The 19,090-nt window shown below is 40.5% G+C and overlaps 1 protein-coding gene across 3 annotated transcripts in view; it reads left to right on the top strand.

Annotated features, from left to right (window-relative positions):
- The window catches only part of LOC126985150 (uncharacterized), a 135,835-nt gene extending 120,268 nt beyond the window's left edge, over nucleotides 1–15,567 (top strand). For 2 of the 3 annotated variants that reach the window (XM_050839716.1, XM_050839717.1), the window contains exons 10-12: nucleotides 6,907–7,042; nucleotides 11,862–13,700; nucleotides 14,371–15,567. In XM_050839716.1, the coding sequence (XP_050695673.1) occupies nucleotides 6,907–7,042; nucleotides 11,862–13,700; nucleotides 14,371–14,531 (2,136 nt within the window). In that variant the 3' untranslated portion in view covers nucleotides 14,532–15,567. Of the gene's footprint in view, nucleotides 1–6,906; nucleotides 7,043–11,861; nucleotides 13,712–14,370 lie in introns of all 3 variants that reach the window. The other variant, XM_050839718.1, reaches the window with a different exon arrangement.
- Nucleotides 15,568–19,090: the final 3,523 nt, after the last annotated feature.

Raw genomic sequence — 19,090 nt, 5'->3', positions numbered from 1 at the left:
TGACCGCATGGCTCCTCTCAGTCCTGTTGCCAATCACGTGTCGCACCAAGTCAGTGACGAACAACAGGCCAGCACAATCCACCCTGTACCTTTTCTTGAACTCGGTGTCATCTTGCTCGTTAAAGATGTCCCTTCTTGGGCGAAAATTCCTTGGTCGGTGCTGGCAGGGTTGTTCACGGGCTGCCATGTTTACAGTCTGACACTTGGAACCTTCCTTGGGAGCACTTGGGAGACCCCGCACGGCCTCCCAAGGCGGTGAGCAAGATAGGCAGAGTTCCAAGGCTTGGGAGCTTTCGTGAAACATGCCCAAGGTTTCTTGCACGCTTGGGACTCCTTGAGCACACTTCCAAGGACTTGAGAACTTTGATGAAACCCACCCCAGAGCTGTACCACTGGACTTGGTGCTGCAATGTTGGATGGGTAACTAAGGAGATTGACTAAATCCTTGTAAGGACTCATTGTAGGATCCTTCAGAACTGCAGGATTTTCCAGAGTGCACAGTTATTTGCACTTGATCACTGATCATAGGCTTCTTGTTGCAACACTCAAGCTTCATGTCAGCTCAAGAAGAATCTCAAGATGCACCCATACTGTTTCATATTGACAGACAGAAAATCTTGGCATGTACTCATAAGTATGTAATAACATTCTCAAATCAGTTCAATTTGCTCAACACCCTGTTTGGAGGCTTACTGAATGAAACAGTACAGTCTGTTCACCCATGTAGCGAGGACACTTAGTTCTTGGAAAATTTTCATAACATGGTAGTGAAATGCAGAACAGTGGCAGGTTAAGCCAAGAAGTCTTATTGCAGATTAGCGAGGCCCACAATGTTACAGACCTACTCAGCACAAGTATATGGCATTGAAAATACCTTTGCCGTAGGAGAAGGATTTGAATCTTCAAATTATCTATGCTCCCTGTAATAACTGTCTATGCAGAATCATAGGATATTGTTGTAATGACTTTTTTTGTCAAATCCCAATTATTCCACAAGACTGAATGGCAGCCACCCGGAAGTCAACCCTGCTCATCAGGTTGTTTCTATAATAAAAAATGAAAAAACACAAGTTGGAGGAGACTAAGGGGACACCCACAAAGCTTGTAGCTTGAGCAAGTCAATGGATATTGCCATGAGGTACTTGGAGTGAAAGACTTTCTCAAAGGAACCCTGTGGTTGGTGTCGTAGGGTAGGCAAGTTGACGTGCCCTCCAGAATGTGTCCCTATTAACTGATTAAATGATTATTTTCCAAATTAACCAAATTAACTTCTCCCAGGGTTTTGCTTTTATTAATTTCTTAGTTTACGTTCAATATATATAGATTTAATATATAAAAAGCTGTATAGTGCTCATGACTGATGCTTTTTTTAGGATAAAATAGTAACATTTTGCCAATCCCATGAGACTTGTCAATGTTGCTTTTGCAATGTTGACAAGTGGAGTGACCCGAGGTAGCCATCTAGTCATACACGACTAGTAAAAATTGTAGACATTTTCTGTGATGCCTAAATTTGGTGTTTCATCTACCATTCCAAGGTCTGAGGCAGCCACACTCAAACACCCATCAAAAATGGTATTAGTATATAGTTGAAATATTTTGTTGCGTTTGGGTGCTCAGAAAGTTTAAAAATTGTGGTGGACACTTTGTTGCCACTGCCCTTGGTATCTATTGTTAACATATGTCTCTCTTAGTGACCAACCACTTGTATTTATGTTTCAGTTTATATTAATCATTTGATATTTTCATTACCTGAGTCTTAAAAAGAGACATGCATTTGGTTAACAATTCACAGTCAGATACTTTTCAGTGCCGGGTTGATAAAAAGAAAATAGCGGACGCATAATCACTGCCACCAATTATGCATATCTTTTGTTTTTACTATTTACTGTTGGTCTTTGAATAACATTGTTTTTTCTATTTTCCTCAATCATATGTAAACCTCACATCTGATATTTCAATGTTTGATGTCTGAAATATTTTGGGGACTATATTTAAAAGTTTTCTGACCTAAAACAAGCCTAGGAACCTAATTCTTATATATTTCAATTACCCTTTGGTAAAACTGGTTTCATTATACAGTAAACCCTCGATATAACGGATCCGCTTATAACGGATTTCAGATATAACGGACAAGGTCAGACAGTTAGTAATCCACGGGGACTGACTGAGAATAGTTTTTGAACCACCCACTTCTGGTAACTACAATAGTGTTTGCTAGCCACCTTGCCCTCCTCCCTTTATCTGCTGCCCCATCCTTCGGTTATCGTAGTCTTTTTCATCCCACCTGATGAAATATTTTCCTCCTTGTGGTTTCCTTTCAAATGAAGAACGTATTTATACCACAAGAAAGTCTTATGCAGCAATCCAGGACATAAATGTAATGGAAAATAGCCAAGTGTTTGTGAGTGTCAGTACTGACACAGCTTGAGGGGGTCAAGGAGCACTATACCCCCAGTTAGGTAGGTTAGGTTAAGTTATGTTTGGTTAGTAAATATATTCGGCACACAGTGTGGGGCGTGGAAATACGCAGCGCAGGACGGGACATATCAGCAACATGCGTGGTCCAGTGGCCATGTTTCCCAACCCCCAGAATTGCCAGTGATCGCTAGCTACTTTAACTAAAACTCGGTCAGGGCCTGTTGAAGCGATGAGGACTCGCACACTCTAAAATCTCTCACGTGATAAATTATGATGCACTGTGCCTATATTCTACAAGACATTGATCCCAAGTGTTTATGCTAACATTTTTCATGTGAATTGGTGAGAAACACTCTTCCATTCAGTTATTACAAGCTAAATACTCGCAACTAAGCTTACACCATTCTCGCATTTTTTTCTACTCTCCTGCCGCATGTATAGCTTGAACCATTTTTCCAATAGATTCCATGAAGACTAATGTTTAATCTGGCAAATACCGAACAGTATCTAGTCAGTAGAACTCATGATAAAGAGATATTTAAAAGGCTGAAACCCGCACGGTGCCGAAGAGTGGCTTAGCGGCCAAACTCACCCTCACCGAGCCCTACCAAAACAAAGGGGGAAACCAGAACTGTAGCTGTAGGACAGGGGAGAAAGAAACAGTGGAACACCTAATTGTAGAATGTAGCAACTACGAGAGGCAGAGAGGGGAGTCAATAACATCAGTAGTGATGGTAATAGGCAGGAAGGAGTGGGATAGGAGGCTAGAGGAGGACAATGGGGCAATCTGCACTGTGTTAGGGCTGTATGGAGAGAAAAAGGAAACAGAAAGAAAAATTGTAAAGCTGCAAAAGTGTTCCTGATGCAGTGCTGGGGAAAAAGAGTACAAATGCTTGAATAAGTGCACAGAAAAACAATGATAATAAGTGATTTCAGCAACAAACAGAAAATTATAATACAATAGTGTATTACAGTGAGGAAAGATACGTAACACAATATTTTTGAAAAGCAAAGTGTGTAAATAAGAAGAAGAGAGGACCGAGAGGAGGAGGACCTAAGAAGCGATACAAAGCGTTACAGGTCAAAAGAAAAAGAAGGTTTGTTTTGTTTGGTTAAGGACCATCTCAAAAAAGAATGCCAAGCAGTATTAATACATATGAACAAGTACAGTCTGTGTTTGTGATTTATTGATTGCTTTAGTGTATCAAGTGTCTAAAATAGATAGTACAGAAGTTTTTTGTTGACCAAAAAACAACGAACTTTTTTTTCCCCGGGTCGTAAATTGTACAGCGGTCCAACCAAAGGTTCATAATTTCATTTATCATAATACCGCATCCATGTCAAAGATTATTTAAGAAAAATTTTCACAATATTCATAACTTTGTTTTGAATTACAATTTGATAAGCAAAAAAAAATTTTTATAGTAGACCCACTTTTCTGTACCATAATTATGCTTTCCAGATAATCTGGCATCTTTTTTCGAGGTATAGAACTGCTCCCATTCACAGGCCGGTGTTGCGAGAAATACCTCCTCGCAGAAATAAGTCGCTCTGCTGTCCACCACGCATGTGTACTGGGGGAATACACGGCAGGAAGGGTAGGGTACGATTCAGCGCCGCCATTCCAGCGCCAATGTTTCAGCTCCGCCGTTTCAGCGCCAGCCCATTTCAGCACCAGACTATTCAGCGCCACCCTTTCAGCGCCATAAATCAATAATTTATTCAAAGAACCATACTTATTTATGATATTAGTTTATTTAATTTAAAATTATTAAGAAAAACATTTAAAATCGTTTAAAGTTATTTTTAGTGTGATAAATTGTGCGCAATTGCACGCAGGTATTCTGCTTCATTTCTTTTCCCATACTCAGAAACAATTTTTAATATTCTTTCATCTGCTTTTCTGTATTTTAGTAATTTGATTTGAGGTTCATACCCAGCTGAAAGTTTCTCGAAATATTCATCCCGTCCCTTTTGGACTCGTTTAAGACTATGGAGGAAGTTCCATATGGTTGGATGCAACATTCCCAGTTCACTTCGTAGTCGTATGTTTGCTGTTTCAGCATGGTTATTGGTTCTATCTTCTCCTTGTAAAGTTTGTTGGTACATGTTCCACATCTCTGTGGGAAACAATGGTTGTCTTCTCCCTGTTCCTCTCCGGTTTGGACGATCAATATAATTGTCTTCAAACCAATTTAAAAGCGGAACCAATTCACCAGGCAAGGCTGTTGCAAGAACATCCACGGTCAATGTCATCATTTGATACAAAAGAAAGTGCCATTACCATTTTAGCATGTAAAGCAAAGTCAGGATTACTATTATATGAACCCTGAGACCCATACTTTTTATTTTAGTAAATTTTGCGATAAATGGAACAGGTAGCCTCTGATTTCTATATCAGGAAAGCAGTCTTTTATGGTTGCAAAAGCTGCATACTCAAAATCACAGTATATGACATTGGGTCGTGCATTTGGTACCATCTCCTTAATCATTTCAATCATTCTCCTATAAGTTACACTCTGCTTATTCTGTCAGAGTGCATACAGCACAGGGTGCACGCCTGCATGTTTCTTGACCATGATAATATACACTTGATAAAATAAATGTGGTACAATCACAAATGTTCCATCAACATACCAAATGCTTGAAGTTGTTATATGTTCCAAGCAGCTCTCTTCCAAAAATAATAATTCTATCGTGGCCTGTTCCTCTATCCATCAAACAAAACTTTTCCTCTATTTCTGATGTGGGCTTATATATTTTGTATTTGTGAGGCGATTCTAACTCTTCAATAGAACTTGGGTTTTCAGGAACTTGGTTGACTTCATCCCGTTTTCACCGAATGATTTTATGCATTGCTTGCCTATTTGGTAATTGTGCAATGCCAGCTTGAGACATATTTTCTGAGCACTTGTTAATAATAAAGCTTGGAAGTTCACACATCTTCTCAGCCCTATGTCTTGCATCTGTTTTTGCCTTTTCTACCTCGACTTCATCTGCAGATTGGGGATGGGTATGTTCATTAATCTTCTTAATTACTGTTTCCTCTAATATATGAATTCTGGCTCTGCATCTTCCATCTTCATGGCATCGCCAAAACTAAACATCATTCTGTGTCTTACGTAATTTATCAAATCGATATAGATATCCTTCATGACGGAATTTCATTCCTCCTCTTTTGCTTTGCACTGGTTGTGCCTTGGGTTAAAGTTTGAAATTTTAAGTATGTACAAGGAAATCGGAATAGCTGCCGTCAGCTCCAAATGTGAACTATACAGAGGTGAGTGGGTGAGGAGCTGGCAGGAACAGGCAGGCAGGTAGCGTTCCACACCCAGCTAGAGCGGTGCTCTCTCCCGGTCTGTTGTTGGTAAGCTGAACCAACCACCCTCACCTCATGAACATGGAGTGGGGTTGGAGGAGGTAAAGAGGAGCTTTTGCCTGGTGTTGACTAGAGGAAAAGAGTGGTTAGTTGTTTAGTATTTTGTTTAGTAGTTTAGTATGCTATATATGTAGTGTTTGAGATAATTTCGAATATCCACAAAGATGGCAATGATATCCTTAATATGTAAACATAGAGACTTTAGCTGTCCCGTTCTTTTAAGGCAACCGATTACTCTCTATAAATACCAAACCTAATAATTATGTTGTCGAGGAAACTGTTTGCACCTTGTTTCCTACCACCTTTCACCATCCTTACATTCAACGGTTATACAACAAACACACCTATTATGGTTAATGAGAAGCACAGAGGCGCTGAATAGTCTGGCGCTGAATAGTTTGACACTGTATTGGGCTGGCACTGAATTGGCAGCGCTGAATTAGCGGTGCTGAATTGGGCCATCCCCGGCAGGAAAACATTAATTTGCCTGGTTTTGTTCTGGTTTGTCCACTTGTGATCTTTGTGAGCAGTGAGTGAAATGTAGAAACTGTAAGCAATAATAATAACTCTGTGAGTTATTTTGCGGTTGCAGCTGCGGGCTGCACCGGATGTACAACAGACACAGAAAAGTCAATCATTTAATGATTTGTGACAGAAACAGTTATCATATTATTTCATAACACACCAAAAACTACCAAAAAAAAGTTTCATCTTGTAAAATTTTACCCATTCCCATTACAATATGGCTCCCCTGCAGGGCCCGACTGCCAGCCTGGCAGCCTCAGTGCCTCGCAGTCCATCGCCAAGCGTGCTATGCGGCTATACAGACAACGTGCACACAATCTACACAATAAAAAAATATATACCTACCTATATTAAGTTCTTCAGTATTTTTTTTTTTTTTTTTTTTTTTTTTTTTTTTTTTTTTTTCCCCCTCCGCCCTTGTAACGGAATTTCGGCATTAACGGACTAAGTTCCCCCAATTAGTCTGTTATATCGAGGGTTTACTGTACATTGTTTCACTTAGTCATTGATTCCAACAACCCATTGACTTCTTTAAAGTGAGGACTTAATGTATAAATATTCCGAATTCTTTCCATTCAAAGGTCTGTGAGGAGGACATTCTTCGAGCCTTGGCAGATACTCCCTGCCAGAGCGAGGTAATGAGTGTTGAAACTAGTGATGATCACCCACTTCGAGTCCTCTCTGAAGAAAATCTGACGTGTGCTTCCACATTCACAGGTACGTTGAAATTTACTTCATAAATTCAGCCTCAGTTATGAAAGGTGACAATTATAATTTTGTGTTTTTAACCCCTTCCCGGCGGAGGATCCAAATATAGACGTTTCGAAATTGGGACTTTTTGTCGGCACGTCTATGTATAAACGATTGCTCTCATTTGCCCACACTAGATTGTAGCATGGTCTATATATAGACGATTCCTTACTACTAACAAAATTAACAAAATAAATCATTATTTGGCATCTCAAACCCCCTGACACTTACCGACATTGCCTCTCAAGGACAGTCACCGCTTGTGCTTTGCCGGTGGCGAATGTGCTATGCGCATCAGCTAACACTGGGAATTTATGCATTTTTATCCTATTTTATTTTATTATTAGTCTATCATGTCAAGGAGAAAGAGACCTCTTAAGCCAGAAGAAATGACTTCTTTGGTAGCTGAGGATATAGATGCTGATTTTTTGGATGATTTTGATGATTCTGACTCATCTACTGTCAGTGATTACACTGATACAGAATCTAAACCTTCATATAAATATATCAATATACATATAACCAATCAAACTTAAATAACATCTGTGTATAGATTCAAATGTTTGTTCAGTTTTGCGGCAGAGTCTATACATAGACGTCAATCTGGAATGCCCACTTGCGGGGAATCTATATATACACGTGTGGATGAAAGTTGACAGCGTCTATACAGAGACGATTTTTGGGGGGAGTAGTGCAGGTAACTCTCGATTTACGCGAGTATTGTGTCCTTGAAGATGTCGCGTAAATCAAAAACAATGTAAATCAAACAAGAGGTAGGTTTCTATCAAAAAATAAATATTCACTTCATTCAGTGGAGAGAGAGAGAGAGAGAGAATATCCATATCACCGAGATATCCACTCAGGCACTCAGTCTCAGCCTCACTCGTGTGAGGAAGAAATGAGGGACACCATGAGCGACTGGCTAGTATTGGTATCGGTACCGAGCAGTCTGGTACTGGTTCCGTACCGTATAGCTGGTACCGGTACCCCTATTGTTGATTAGTGTGGCGGCGTGGGTACTGTATTGTTGTTCAAGTGGCGCGCAGGAAGAACTGAGCTCAGCTGTGTGGCCGCGGGAGCGACCGGCTAGTATTGGTACCGGTACCGAGCAGTCTGGTACCAGTACTGTACCGTATAGCTGGTACCGTTAGTACCGGTCCTGGTACCGGTACCAGCCTACCCCTATTGTTGAGTAACATGGCAGTGTGGGTAATGTATAGTTGTTCAAGTGGCGCACGGGAAGAACTGAGCTCAGCTGTGTGGCCGCGGCGCCGTGTGAGTCCAGTTGCATGAGACATCTGGTGGCCACTCCATAAAATATTGCGTATAAGTGAAAAAACATGTAAATTAAACATTTATTTGGATTTTGGACCCTGTGTTATTTCAAAAACGCGTAAACCAAACTCACGTTAATCGAGAGTTACCTGTACATACATCTGCCCTGCCGCCGGGAAGGGGTTAATAGAGTGATGCAGAGCTCCATTAAGGGTTGTATTAACCTTACATATATTCATAAAAAGTCAATCTCATGGAAGGATTGACCCCCTAATTTTTACCAGCCATTGGAGAATTTTCCTTATATTGTGTGTAAAAATCAAACCAACTTTTCAAAGAGATTACTTTGGAGAGAACATATGAGAGCAGGATCAAGGGAAAGGAATCTATGCCTAAATATCAGGATTCAAAATTAATATGCCTTGGCAACTTAAAATTTTAATACAAAAGTTGGCAAAATGCCAAAATTAAAACACTCGGTAAAATACTGAAGCAAAATGTTCATGTATTCACACTGTACACTAGCTAAGGAAATAATTAGACAAGTAAAAATGAGGGATTCATCATTCTATCTATCTCTATATCTCTGATGGCCTGTTCCCTCACAGGAACTTCCCTCAAGGGTGTGGCCATGGCAGTCTTCAACTTTCCTTGTCTTAGCACTCCCTTTCACAGTCTCCTCATTTTTTCACTCTCTCCAAAATTTGTCTCCTCTATTAAGTGAGTTTTGATTATTAGTGTCAGTGTAAAGACAGTGTTGTTTAATGTCACCATGGCTGTTCATATGGAAGGTCTTATGAGGAAAATGAAAGCCAGAGTAGGGGAGTTGGGTACAATGTTGAAAGTGAGAAGTGGGGTTTTTTTTTTTTTTTCCCATATTGGCAGAAACTTAGAGGATGTTGCAGGGGATATTAGATGAATTTGATAGGATGTGTATGAGGAGAAAGTTGAAATTAAATGTTGGCAAGAGTAAGGTTGTGATATTTGAAAAGGCAAGAGAGCAGACTATCAAGTTTGTGAAGTCATACTGAGGTAGAGCAGAGATCACATCACTGTAAGATCTAATTAGAAGAGAAGACAGAGGTAGTAATTGAGTTTAAACACTTAGCAACAGTTCTGTGTAAGCATGGATGCATGGAGGTGGAGGTTAGGGAGAGAGCAGTGAAGAGCAGACATGTGCTTTGGAGAAGTTATGAAAGGAAGTAGTGTGAGCATGGGGGTAAAGTGGAGGATAAGAAATAGTATTATTGTCAACTCTTATATGCATCAGAGACATGAATATAGAATGTCACACAGCAATCACAAATACTACACCCAGTGGAAATAAGCTAAGTGTGTCAGGATGGCATGGAAAAAAACAATAAAACCACATTTGAGATATTTGATATGGGTGTAACAGCAAAGGATGAGGATTATGGTGTGACAAACTTTGGATATAGAGCATTGGTAGTCAAATGATTGAGTGTACTGAGAGTGAGTGCCAGAAGAGGGAGTTAGAAACTATTGTGCCTTGGCCACATCCTTGGGGAATTCCCATGAGGGAACTTTCTTCAAGCATGTACATGATGGCACTTGATTTCAATGCTTACTTATGTTTTAACCCTTTTGATGCTAAATACTCGCAGCGAGGACTAGCGTAACTTGCCGGTGGCGCTAAATCCTCACTGTGAGAGACAGTCGCACTCAAATTTCCCGCGTATGAGAGTGTTCCAACACTATTTCTTACCCCACAGCATTGCCAATTCAGTGGGTTTTCCACTAAATTTGGTGGAAAATCATATCAGCCTAGCGCAGAAAAGCTCGGAAAATCTACTAACGAGTAACTGGTGGATGTTGTTGTCCAATATTGCAGCATTTTTGCATAGCTTTACCTATCACCTGACTGATTTTTTTACCAAATAGTTGTAAATTTTGCATTTGCCAATGCCCCATCAAGAGATCTACTCAGTAGTTGCCTCAATATGGCTGACCGCCACGCACGTACGAATGTATGTCTTCACAGGCAACACCCCACGAACGTGTCTGCACATTCACAGGAGAGGCTAACATAACCAATTCTTATAGATCTTGGCCTCCTCTTTCCAATGGTGTTTTTGTTTTTAGCTGTGATGAATAGTTTTTAAGATAATCGGTTAGAAGAGCAAGCACTAGCATCACTTGCTGAACGTGCCTGTACATTTCCAGGAGAGGCTTACATAACCGAATCTTATAGATCTTGGCCTCTTTCCAAAGTTGTTTTTGTTTTTTAGCTGTGATGAATAGTTTTTGAGCTACAGAGGTTAAAAGAGTAAGCACTAGCGTGGTGGAGCTAAAAGCTCGCTGCGAGCGCCAGTCGCACTCACAGGCAACACCCGCTCAACGTGCCTATACGTTCGCAGGAGAGGCTTACGTAACCGAGTGTTATAGATCGTGGCCTCCTCTTTCCAATGGTGATTTCGGTTTTTAGGTGTGATGAATAGTTTTTGAGACACAGCGGTTAAAAGAGACCCCCCTACCCCCGCTGGGCTGCCCGAGTGCGCCTGGGGGGGATAGTCTCGCTGCGAGCGATTAGCAATGAAAGGGTTAAATATGTGGATAATTTAAAAACTTAGGCCACTGTATTCAGAAAGTTGGAACAGAACCATTTGTAGCAATCCCATGTTTCACCGACCAACTCTTAACCCTTTCATTTCGCGTGGGATGGGACGCGACTATCCCCTCAGGCGCAGTCAGGCAACCCAATGGGGGGTCTCTTTTAACTTCTGTATCTCAAAAACTATTCATCACAACTAAAAACACCATTGGAAAGAGGAGGCCCAGATCTACAGGAGTCAGTTATGTATGCCTCTCCTGCGAACGTACATGCACGTTCAGGGAGTGATGAATGTGAACACTTATGTCAGTGCGTGCGAGATGATCAGCCATATTGAGGGAACTGCGGACATCTTTCCTTGAGATTCTGGCAAGGTTGTATTGCCAACTGCAATATTTACAACTATTTGGTCAAAGAATCAGTCAGGTGATAGGTGAAGCTATGCAAAAATGCCGCTTTATTGGACAAGAACATCCACCAGTTACTCGTCCGTAGATTTGCCACGCTGGGCTGATATGATTTTCCACCAAATTTAGTGAAGAACCCACTCTCAATTGGCAATCCTGTGTTGTGAGAAATAGTGTTGGAACACTCTCATATGCTGGAGATTTGAGTGCGGCTGGAGCTCGCAGCGAGCGTTTAGCACCACCAGCAAATACGCTTAATGCTTGCTGCGGTGTTTAGCAATGAAAGGGTTAAAAGGTTGAAAAAGCATGGTTCAATATAAGCTGCTCATTCTGAAACTTGGTCAAGTTCATCCAACAAATTACCCATTTATGAAATAATATGAATAATCTTTCTCCTCCTTAAATCTTATAAAATTTCACAGTAAAGTTGTATAATTTTGGGGGCGAAATTAGTGATATAAAATACTATCATATGGTTATTTATTAGTTTCATTGATTGAAACAGAATTCTGATACCAGTCTTTATTTACAGATTCATACTCTCAAATAGGGGAGACAGGTGATGAAGATGATTCAGATGATGATGACTCTCGGCCTTTCAGTCTTTTTGAGGTGACAGATTATGGCAGGGTCTGCCAAGATCTAAGCCTTGCTCTCCAGTCTGATGTGGCCAATCGCAACCTTCATGAGTTAGCTAAAATTCATGACCTGTATCGCACACTTGCTCGCCAGAGTCCACGAGTTCATGCAGGTGGTCCCAGGCTGCAGGCAGCCACACTGGCAGAAATTTTAACAAACAGCCATGACTCTCTGTTAGAGGAAAAGAAACCTCTGGAAGATGACAGTATTTGCAGTGAGCCAGCCCAAGCAGAAGGGAAACTGTGTCGCCAGTGCAATAAGAGACAGCTGCGCCATGGAGACAGCATCTTGAGGTTGGAGTCTGCCCTTAGGAGCAAGTCACAGTGGCTCAGTCGACCACTGGACACGCTGGAGGATTCTGCCAGTGACAAATGCATTGGAACAGAAGATTTGGATTTTCCAGAAGATCACTGCACATGTGATGTCCAGAGTGATCTTGTGCCGTATATTCCTTCTATGTTTTTCAATTTCTCTCCAGTTCATAATCCTGATAGCTTGTCTCATTCAAGTCTTACACGCCAAGCCTCAGAAGCTAGTCTATGTTTAATGGATGCTCCACTGGCAGATTCAACTGAAAAATTGGGAGATCGAGTGCCTGTCAATGGAGTGCCATTGCCGGAGTTTATAGAAGATGTTGAAGCTAATGTTGTCCTCTGCAATCCAGTGCAATATGATTACGGTAAAGACGATGATTTGTTTGATGGAAATGATGATCGGACAGTGACTGGAAAGAGTGATAATGAGAGTGACTGTGTTAGTAATATAAGTGAAGATTCAGAATATATGATGCAAACTTCTAAACTCTCTAAATTCTTATGTGTTGGTGTTGGTAAAAGTAAATCAAAAACCCCTTATAAAATAGCAAAGCAGAACAATAATAAAATTATAGAAAATAAGAAAAACACAGCAAAACTAAAAGACTGCAAAGTTAAAATCCCTACCAAAAGTAGAGAAAGTTCAAAATCTCCAGATCGTAATTCAAAAAACTTGATAAAGTCTCCCTCCCGAGTGGTCTCACAAAGTGCAGCCAAACAAAGTGTTAGCAGACGAAGCGACACCACTCTCTCAGTGCGCACCCGATGGGGCAAGTCAGCCCGTGTTGGGGCAAGCAAACTGCCGGCTGTGAGTTCAAGGGGCAACTACAGATACACCTGCACCCTCATGTACCCACCTGATGCAGCCACACCCACTGAAGGCTATGACTCAGGCCATGATTCAGGTGCAGCAACCCAGGGTAGTGCTACACCCATGGAAAGTGCTGAGTCTTGGAGAACTGGTGGCCAGGGTCTGCCATCCCACCAGCACCATGAGCATCACCATCATCCAGCTGCCAACAGTGGCTCATTAGGGACAAACCCTTCTCTGGGTGAGTCCTCTGGCTATGAGAGCATCCCAAGGGACTCAGAATGTTCCTCATTCAGCTCCTCCCAGGACTCTGAGATGGACGATGAGCACCGAAGGGAGGCACAGGGCCACTCTTCTGCTCCTTTGCAACCTCACTCTCAACCTAAGACTCAGAATTCGAGTGGTCCAGCTAAGATGCAAGTTGAAGACTGGTCTGAGGAGGATGTAAAGCGGTATGAAGGACGGCCATGTGCTGCTGAAGTGCCACAACTGAGAGCATACCGTCAGCAGGTGTTATCTTTAAAATCAGAGCAGCAAGCATTGAAGGCTGATCTGGCTCAGGCCAAAGGAAGTCTCAATGTGCCAGCTGGCTCTTGGAGCTACGAACGTAAGTCAAACGTACGTATGAGACTGCACTTTTTTGTTTTGTTCTGTAGAAGTAAGTTATTCTTATTTAATAGGTTTTAACTTGATATGAAATTTTGCATATAGTTACAATTAGAAAATTTTGCCTTTGATAGCCTCCCCTTGGGATTTTACAGTAGCATTGATAGTAACCCTATTGGAAGTTGTCTTTTTCAAATTATAATTATTACTATAATGTTGTTATGAGTAGACAGCCTAAATACCTATTTAGTTTTGGTAGCAAAAAAATAGCCTTTGGTTCAACATTCAGAATTATCATTTTCTTTATCCACTTGGCATATTCACCTTCAATTATTAGAATGTTCCCATACCATTAAAAAACACCCTGCCCAACAGTATGCTTAGTGACGTGCATTTGTACATCTGACTATTTCCTGTAGAACCTTGCATACCCTAATTATTATTATTATTATTATTATTATTATTATATTACTAAGTGAAATATGATGAAAATAACTGACAGAAAATAGATTTACTTGGAGAAACCTCCATATATACATTTTATATATAACAACTTATTAAGTTAATGCAAATCTACTTCTTTTGATGGCCTTTTCTATATTGAAGTACTAATGGCCGTTTTAATGTTCCATTTCATTTACTTGTAGCTCATTGATTTTTCATCTTTGCAGTACATGTAAAGGAGGATTCACCACTTGACAAACGCACTTATGTGGAAGCACTCGCGAGGGAGACGATTATTTTACGAAAACGTGTGGCTGCTGCCCAGAGCCGCATCCTCTTGGCCACATCTTTCCTGCCCCGCCAGCGATTAGAAACTTTGATTAACTGATAACCATGATTACCCTTGTATCCTCAGCATTCCCTGATTCTCTTCTCCTTAATTCATTTTGTTGTCTATAAAAATTTCTTTGCCAGTACATATATAATTTTGTTAATATATTTCATAATAAACCTTCAGCTGTTGGTTGATGCAATATTTTCTGTAGAATTTCATTCAGCTTTACAATAATTTTGTTCATGTTTCCATTAGGTGACCCCCTTAAGGACAAGTCCTGTCTGGCAGAGTGAGCCAATCTAGGGTAGTGGTAGTAATGACCAGCATAGTCACTGCTACTATTGCTGTAATTCAAGATTTTCATTATCATCACTGTAATAGAATAATCTATCAATGTGGTTCAATTATTATAAGATACTACTACATCCTTGATTGCTACTGCCTTCTTAAAACAGAGAGAGAAATACAAACACACACACACACACACACACACACACACAGAGAGAGAGAGAGAGAGAGAATCCATTTAGAGCTACAATCATGTGATACTCTTAGCTAACCCTTCACAGCACCCTGGCGGCAGTGACAACAATGGCAGGATCAGCTGTATAAAGACCAGATACATGGCTGTGTCACTGGACAGCAACAGATGTACTTTTGTTACCAGTTAAACCTTGTAGACACTCTTTGGTCCTTATACTAGAAAGATGTTTATGCAGGAGTTGTTATACACCTAGATGTGTAATTTATTCCTTTTCGTTATATTTCTTTTGTTTAGTCTAAGTCAATAGGATAGTTTTTTGGTGAATGTGATTCTTATTTGTATATTTGTGAGCAGATGGTTCTTGTAAACTTGCAGAAATGCAAGACTGTCTCAGTTGCATAATGGTGTGATTTACATAAGAGCACAGAATACAGTTTAATATATAATGAATGTACAGTACATTAGTAGGTAGTGATTTACAAAGGTTTGTCCAAGTGCAGAAGCCATGCAGAGGTACGAATGAGCTCTATCTCTTTTCTATATTTATAAAAGTGGTCTTTTGCCAGCATAGTCATGTACTGTGTAAAATAAATGATTGTTTAGTTATACACTTGCCATAATTCACCAACAGTCAGTGTGTAGTCATAAAAGAGGTGTTCTAGAGTGGGAGTAATATTCAGTGAGTACTTATTTAACCCGGTAGCAGCGACGGGCCAAATTTGTGCCACGATTTAAATCCAAAAAAATAGATGATACATAAACTGATCACAAATGCTTCGATATATATCATGAAATGGTTTGTGAGAGTGATGATTTTTTCTCATTTTTTTCTCTTAGAGGGACCATTAAGAAACATGATCCCCGCTGCTACCGGGTTAACATCAATAGGGTCTTTAACCCTTATAGTGCCGGAGCCGCCCGGGTGGCTTGGCTAGTAGACTGCCATGAGCCACCCGGGCGGCTTTTCATACACCCTTTATTTTGTTCCATCACTGTGCGTTTATAATAATTATTACGGTATATTTTTTCATAGGTAACCATCCTCAAATTAATAATTAAACTTCATCATTCGAAACCTTATATGCTTATTAGTAATGGATAGTCTGTAAAAGAGTGAACTATATATAAAGCTACTTTTGATGAGGTTTGCACAAGCGAGATTAGGCTATTGGATACTATATTATTTTGAATTACCTCTCCAGTAGGACTGTACTTTGTCCTTTAGTCATATGATCTTATAAACAAGCACATTTTATCATTCTACAACAATTACAATAAACTAGGCAGCATAATTTATTTACATATTTATAGATGAATATAGAAATATGTTATTCTGTCAAACATTTAATGCTACATATACACAACAAACACATCGACCCCAGAAAAGTTTGTAGCTATTTAGTAAGGAAGTTGCATAACAGATCCCAATGACATGTTTCACTAAATGGCTCCAACTTTTCTGGGGTCGATGTGTTTGTCGTACTGTGTACCAATAAATGTTTGACAGAATAAGCTCTGACATGGCAATTTCATCTCTTATGTACAGTAGCACGTACGTTTGCAATCTATTCCGAGGTGGAAGGATAACTTCAGTGCGTCCCTTCTCGCCTTCCATCTTCTGGACTTTCCGCACTTCAAGTTTTCAGTATTATCTGTGGTTCCACAATCTCGCGTAATAGTTACTCCTTTCTTTCTTGAATAAACTTAGGATGGTAGAGCATTGGAATTGTAATGAATAAATTTCAAATTCACAAATATAAATAACATAAGGCGAGTATAAAAATAGGTCAAAGCGGTTGTTATAAATGTTTCCCAAGCTTTACTTCATTTGGATTATTTTTACAGAATTACAAAGGCGTTGAAGAAGTAAAATATAACAGCTTACAAAAATTCTCAACACGATGATATTATCAGAGTTTAGGTAATCCGAAAAGGTGGAAACACAATTACTATATTATGTTGTAAACACACACACACACACACACACACACGGAGCTCTGTGCTCTTCCTTAGGGGAACGGCTGGCTGTCTCGAGAGAGACCCGCAGTAGACCAAGAGGAGGTGATTTACACACACACACACGTTAAAGAACCCAGGTTCGATTCACTGACTGTACAGAAAAACTTGGGAATGTTTCCTTTCACGTGTAGCCCCACTTCACATGGCAATAATTTGATACCGGATGTAAATTGAGAATTTGTTATCTCATAGCCCAGTGAGTGAGTGTGTGTATTGGCTTCATTCCTGTCCATAAAACGATCAAATAATGAGCTCAAAGCTCGCTCCCAGAGGATGGTGGCTCACAGGGATCCACAATGATCTGCAACCCGTACGTGAATAACACACACACACACACACACATATATATATATATATATATATATATATATATATATATATATATATATATATATATATATATATATATATATATATCTATATATATATTTTTTTTTTTTTTTTTTTACAGCAAAGGAGGCAGCTCAAGGGCACAAAAAATAATAATAAAATAAAGCTCGCTAATCGCTGCTCCCATAAAGAATCAAAGAGGTGGCCAAAAGCAAGGTCAAATTCGGGAGGAGAGGTGTCCTGATACCCTCCTCTTGAAAAGTTCAAGTCATAGGCAGAAGGAAATACAGATGAAGGAAGATTGTTCAGAGTTTACCAGTGTAAGGGATGAAAAGTGAAGATGCTGGTTAACTCTTGCTTAAGGGGTTTGGACAGTATAGGGATGAGCATGAGTAGAAAGTCGTGTGCAGCGGGGCCGCGGGACGGGGGGAGGCATGCAGTTAGCAAGTTCAGAAGAGCAGTCAGCGTGAAAATAGCGATAGATGATAGAAAGAGAGCAACTTGTCGGCGGAATTTAAGAGGTGAAGACTATCAGTAGGAGGAGGAGAGCTGATGAGACGAGCCTTAGCCTCCACTCTGTCCAGAAGAGCTGTGTGGGTGGAGCCCCCCACGTGAGATGCATACCTCCATACGAGGGCGGACAAGGCCCTGTATATGGATAGCAACTGCTTGTGGGGAGAAGAACTGGCGGAGACGATACAGAACGCCCATCCTCGAGGAAGCTGATTTAGCGAGAGAGGAGATATGAAGTTTCCAGTTGAGATTTTGAGTTAAGGATAGACCGAGGATGTTTAGTGTTGAAGAAGGTGACAGCTGAGTGTTGTCGAAGAATAGGGGATAGGTGTTTGGAAGATTGTGTCGAGTTGATAGGTGGAGAAATTGAGTTTTTGAGGCATTGAAGGACACAAGGTTCCTTCTGCCCCAGTCGGAAATGATGTAAGGTCTGAGGTTAAGCGTTCTGCAGCCTCCAGTCTGGAGTTGTGTACTTTCTGTTTTGATGGTCTTCTATTGAAAAAAGTTGAATAATGCAGAGTGGAGTCGTCGGCATATGAGTGGACAGGACAGTTTGTTATGGAAAGAAGATCATTGATGAATAACAGGAAGAGTGTGGATGATAGGACAGAGCCCTGTGGAACGCCACTGTTGATAGGTTTAGGGGAAGAGCAGTGACCGTCTACCACCACAGAGATAGAACGGCCGGAAAGGAAACTGGAGATAAAGGAACAGAGAGAGGGATAGAATCCGAAAGAGGGCAGTTTAGAAAGTAAAGACTGGTGCCAAATTCTATCGAAGGCTTTCGATATGTCTAGCGCAACAGAAAGTTTCACCGAAACTGCTAAGAGAGGATGACCAAGAGTCAGTTAAGAGAGCAAGAAGATCGCCAGTAGAACGCCCCTTGCGGAATCCATACTGGCGATCAGATAGAAGATTAGAAGTGGAAAGGTGCTTTTGAATCTTCCGGTTAAGGATTGATTCAAAAGCTTTAAATAGACATGAAAGTAAAGTTATTGGGCGGTAGTTTGAGGTTGGGCGGTTGACCCTTCTTAGGCACAGGCTGTACAAAGGCATACTTCTAGCAGGAAGGAAAAATAGATGTTGATAGGCAGAGACGAAAGAGTTTGACAAGGCAGGGTGTCAGCACAGAAGCACAGTTTTTAAGGACAATAGGAGGCACTCCATCAGCTCCATAAGCCTTCTGAGAGTTGATGCCATATAGGGCATAGAAACATCATTAGGAAGAATCTTAATAACAGGCATAAAAGAAGTCAGAGGGGGATAG

The sequence above is a fragment of the Eriocheir sinensis genome, chromosome 58 (assembly GCF_024679095.1).
Source record: "Eriocheir sinensis breed Jianghai 21 chromosome 58, ASM2467909v1, whole genome shotgun sequence".
Lineage (NCBI taxonomy): Eukaryota > Metazoa > Arthropoda > Malacostraca > Decapoda > Varunidae > Eriocheir > Eriocheir sinensis.
Note: the sequence above shows the minus strand (reverse complement) of the source record. Positions and strands in the feature narration are given on the sequence as shown.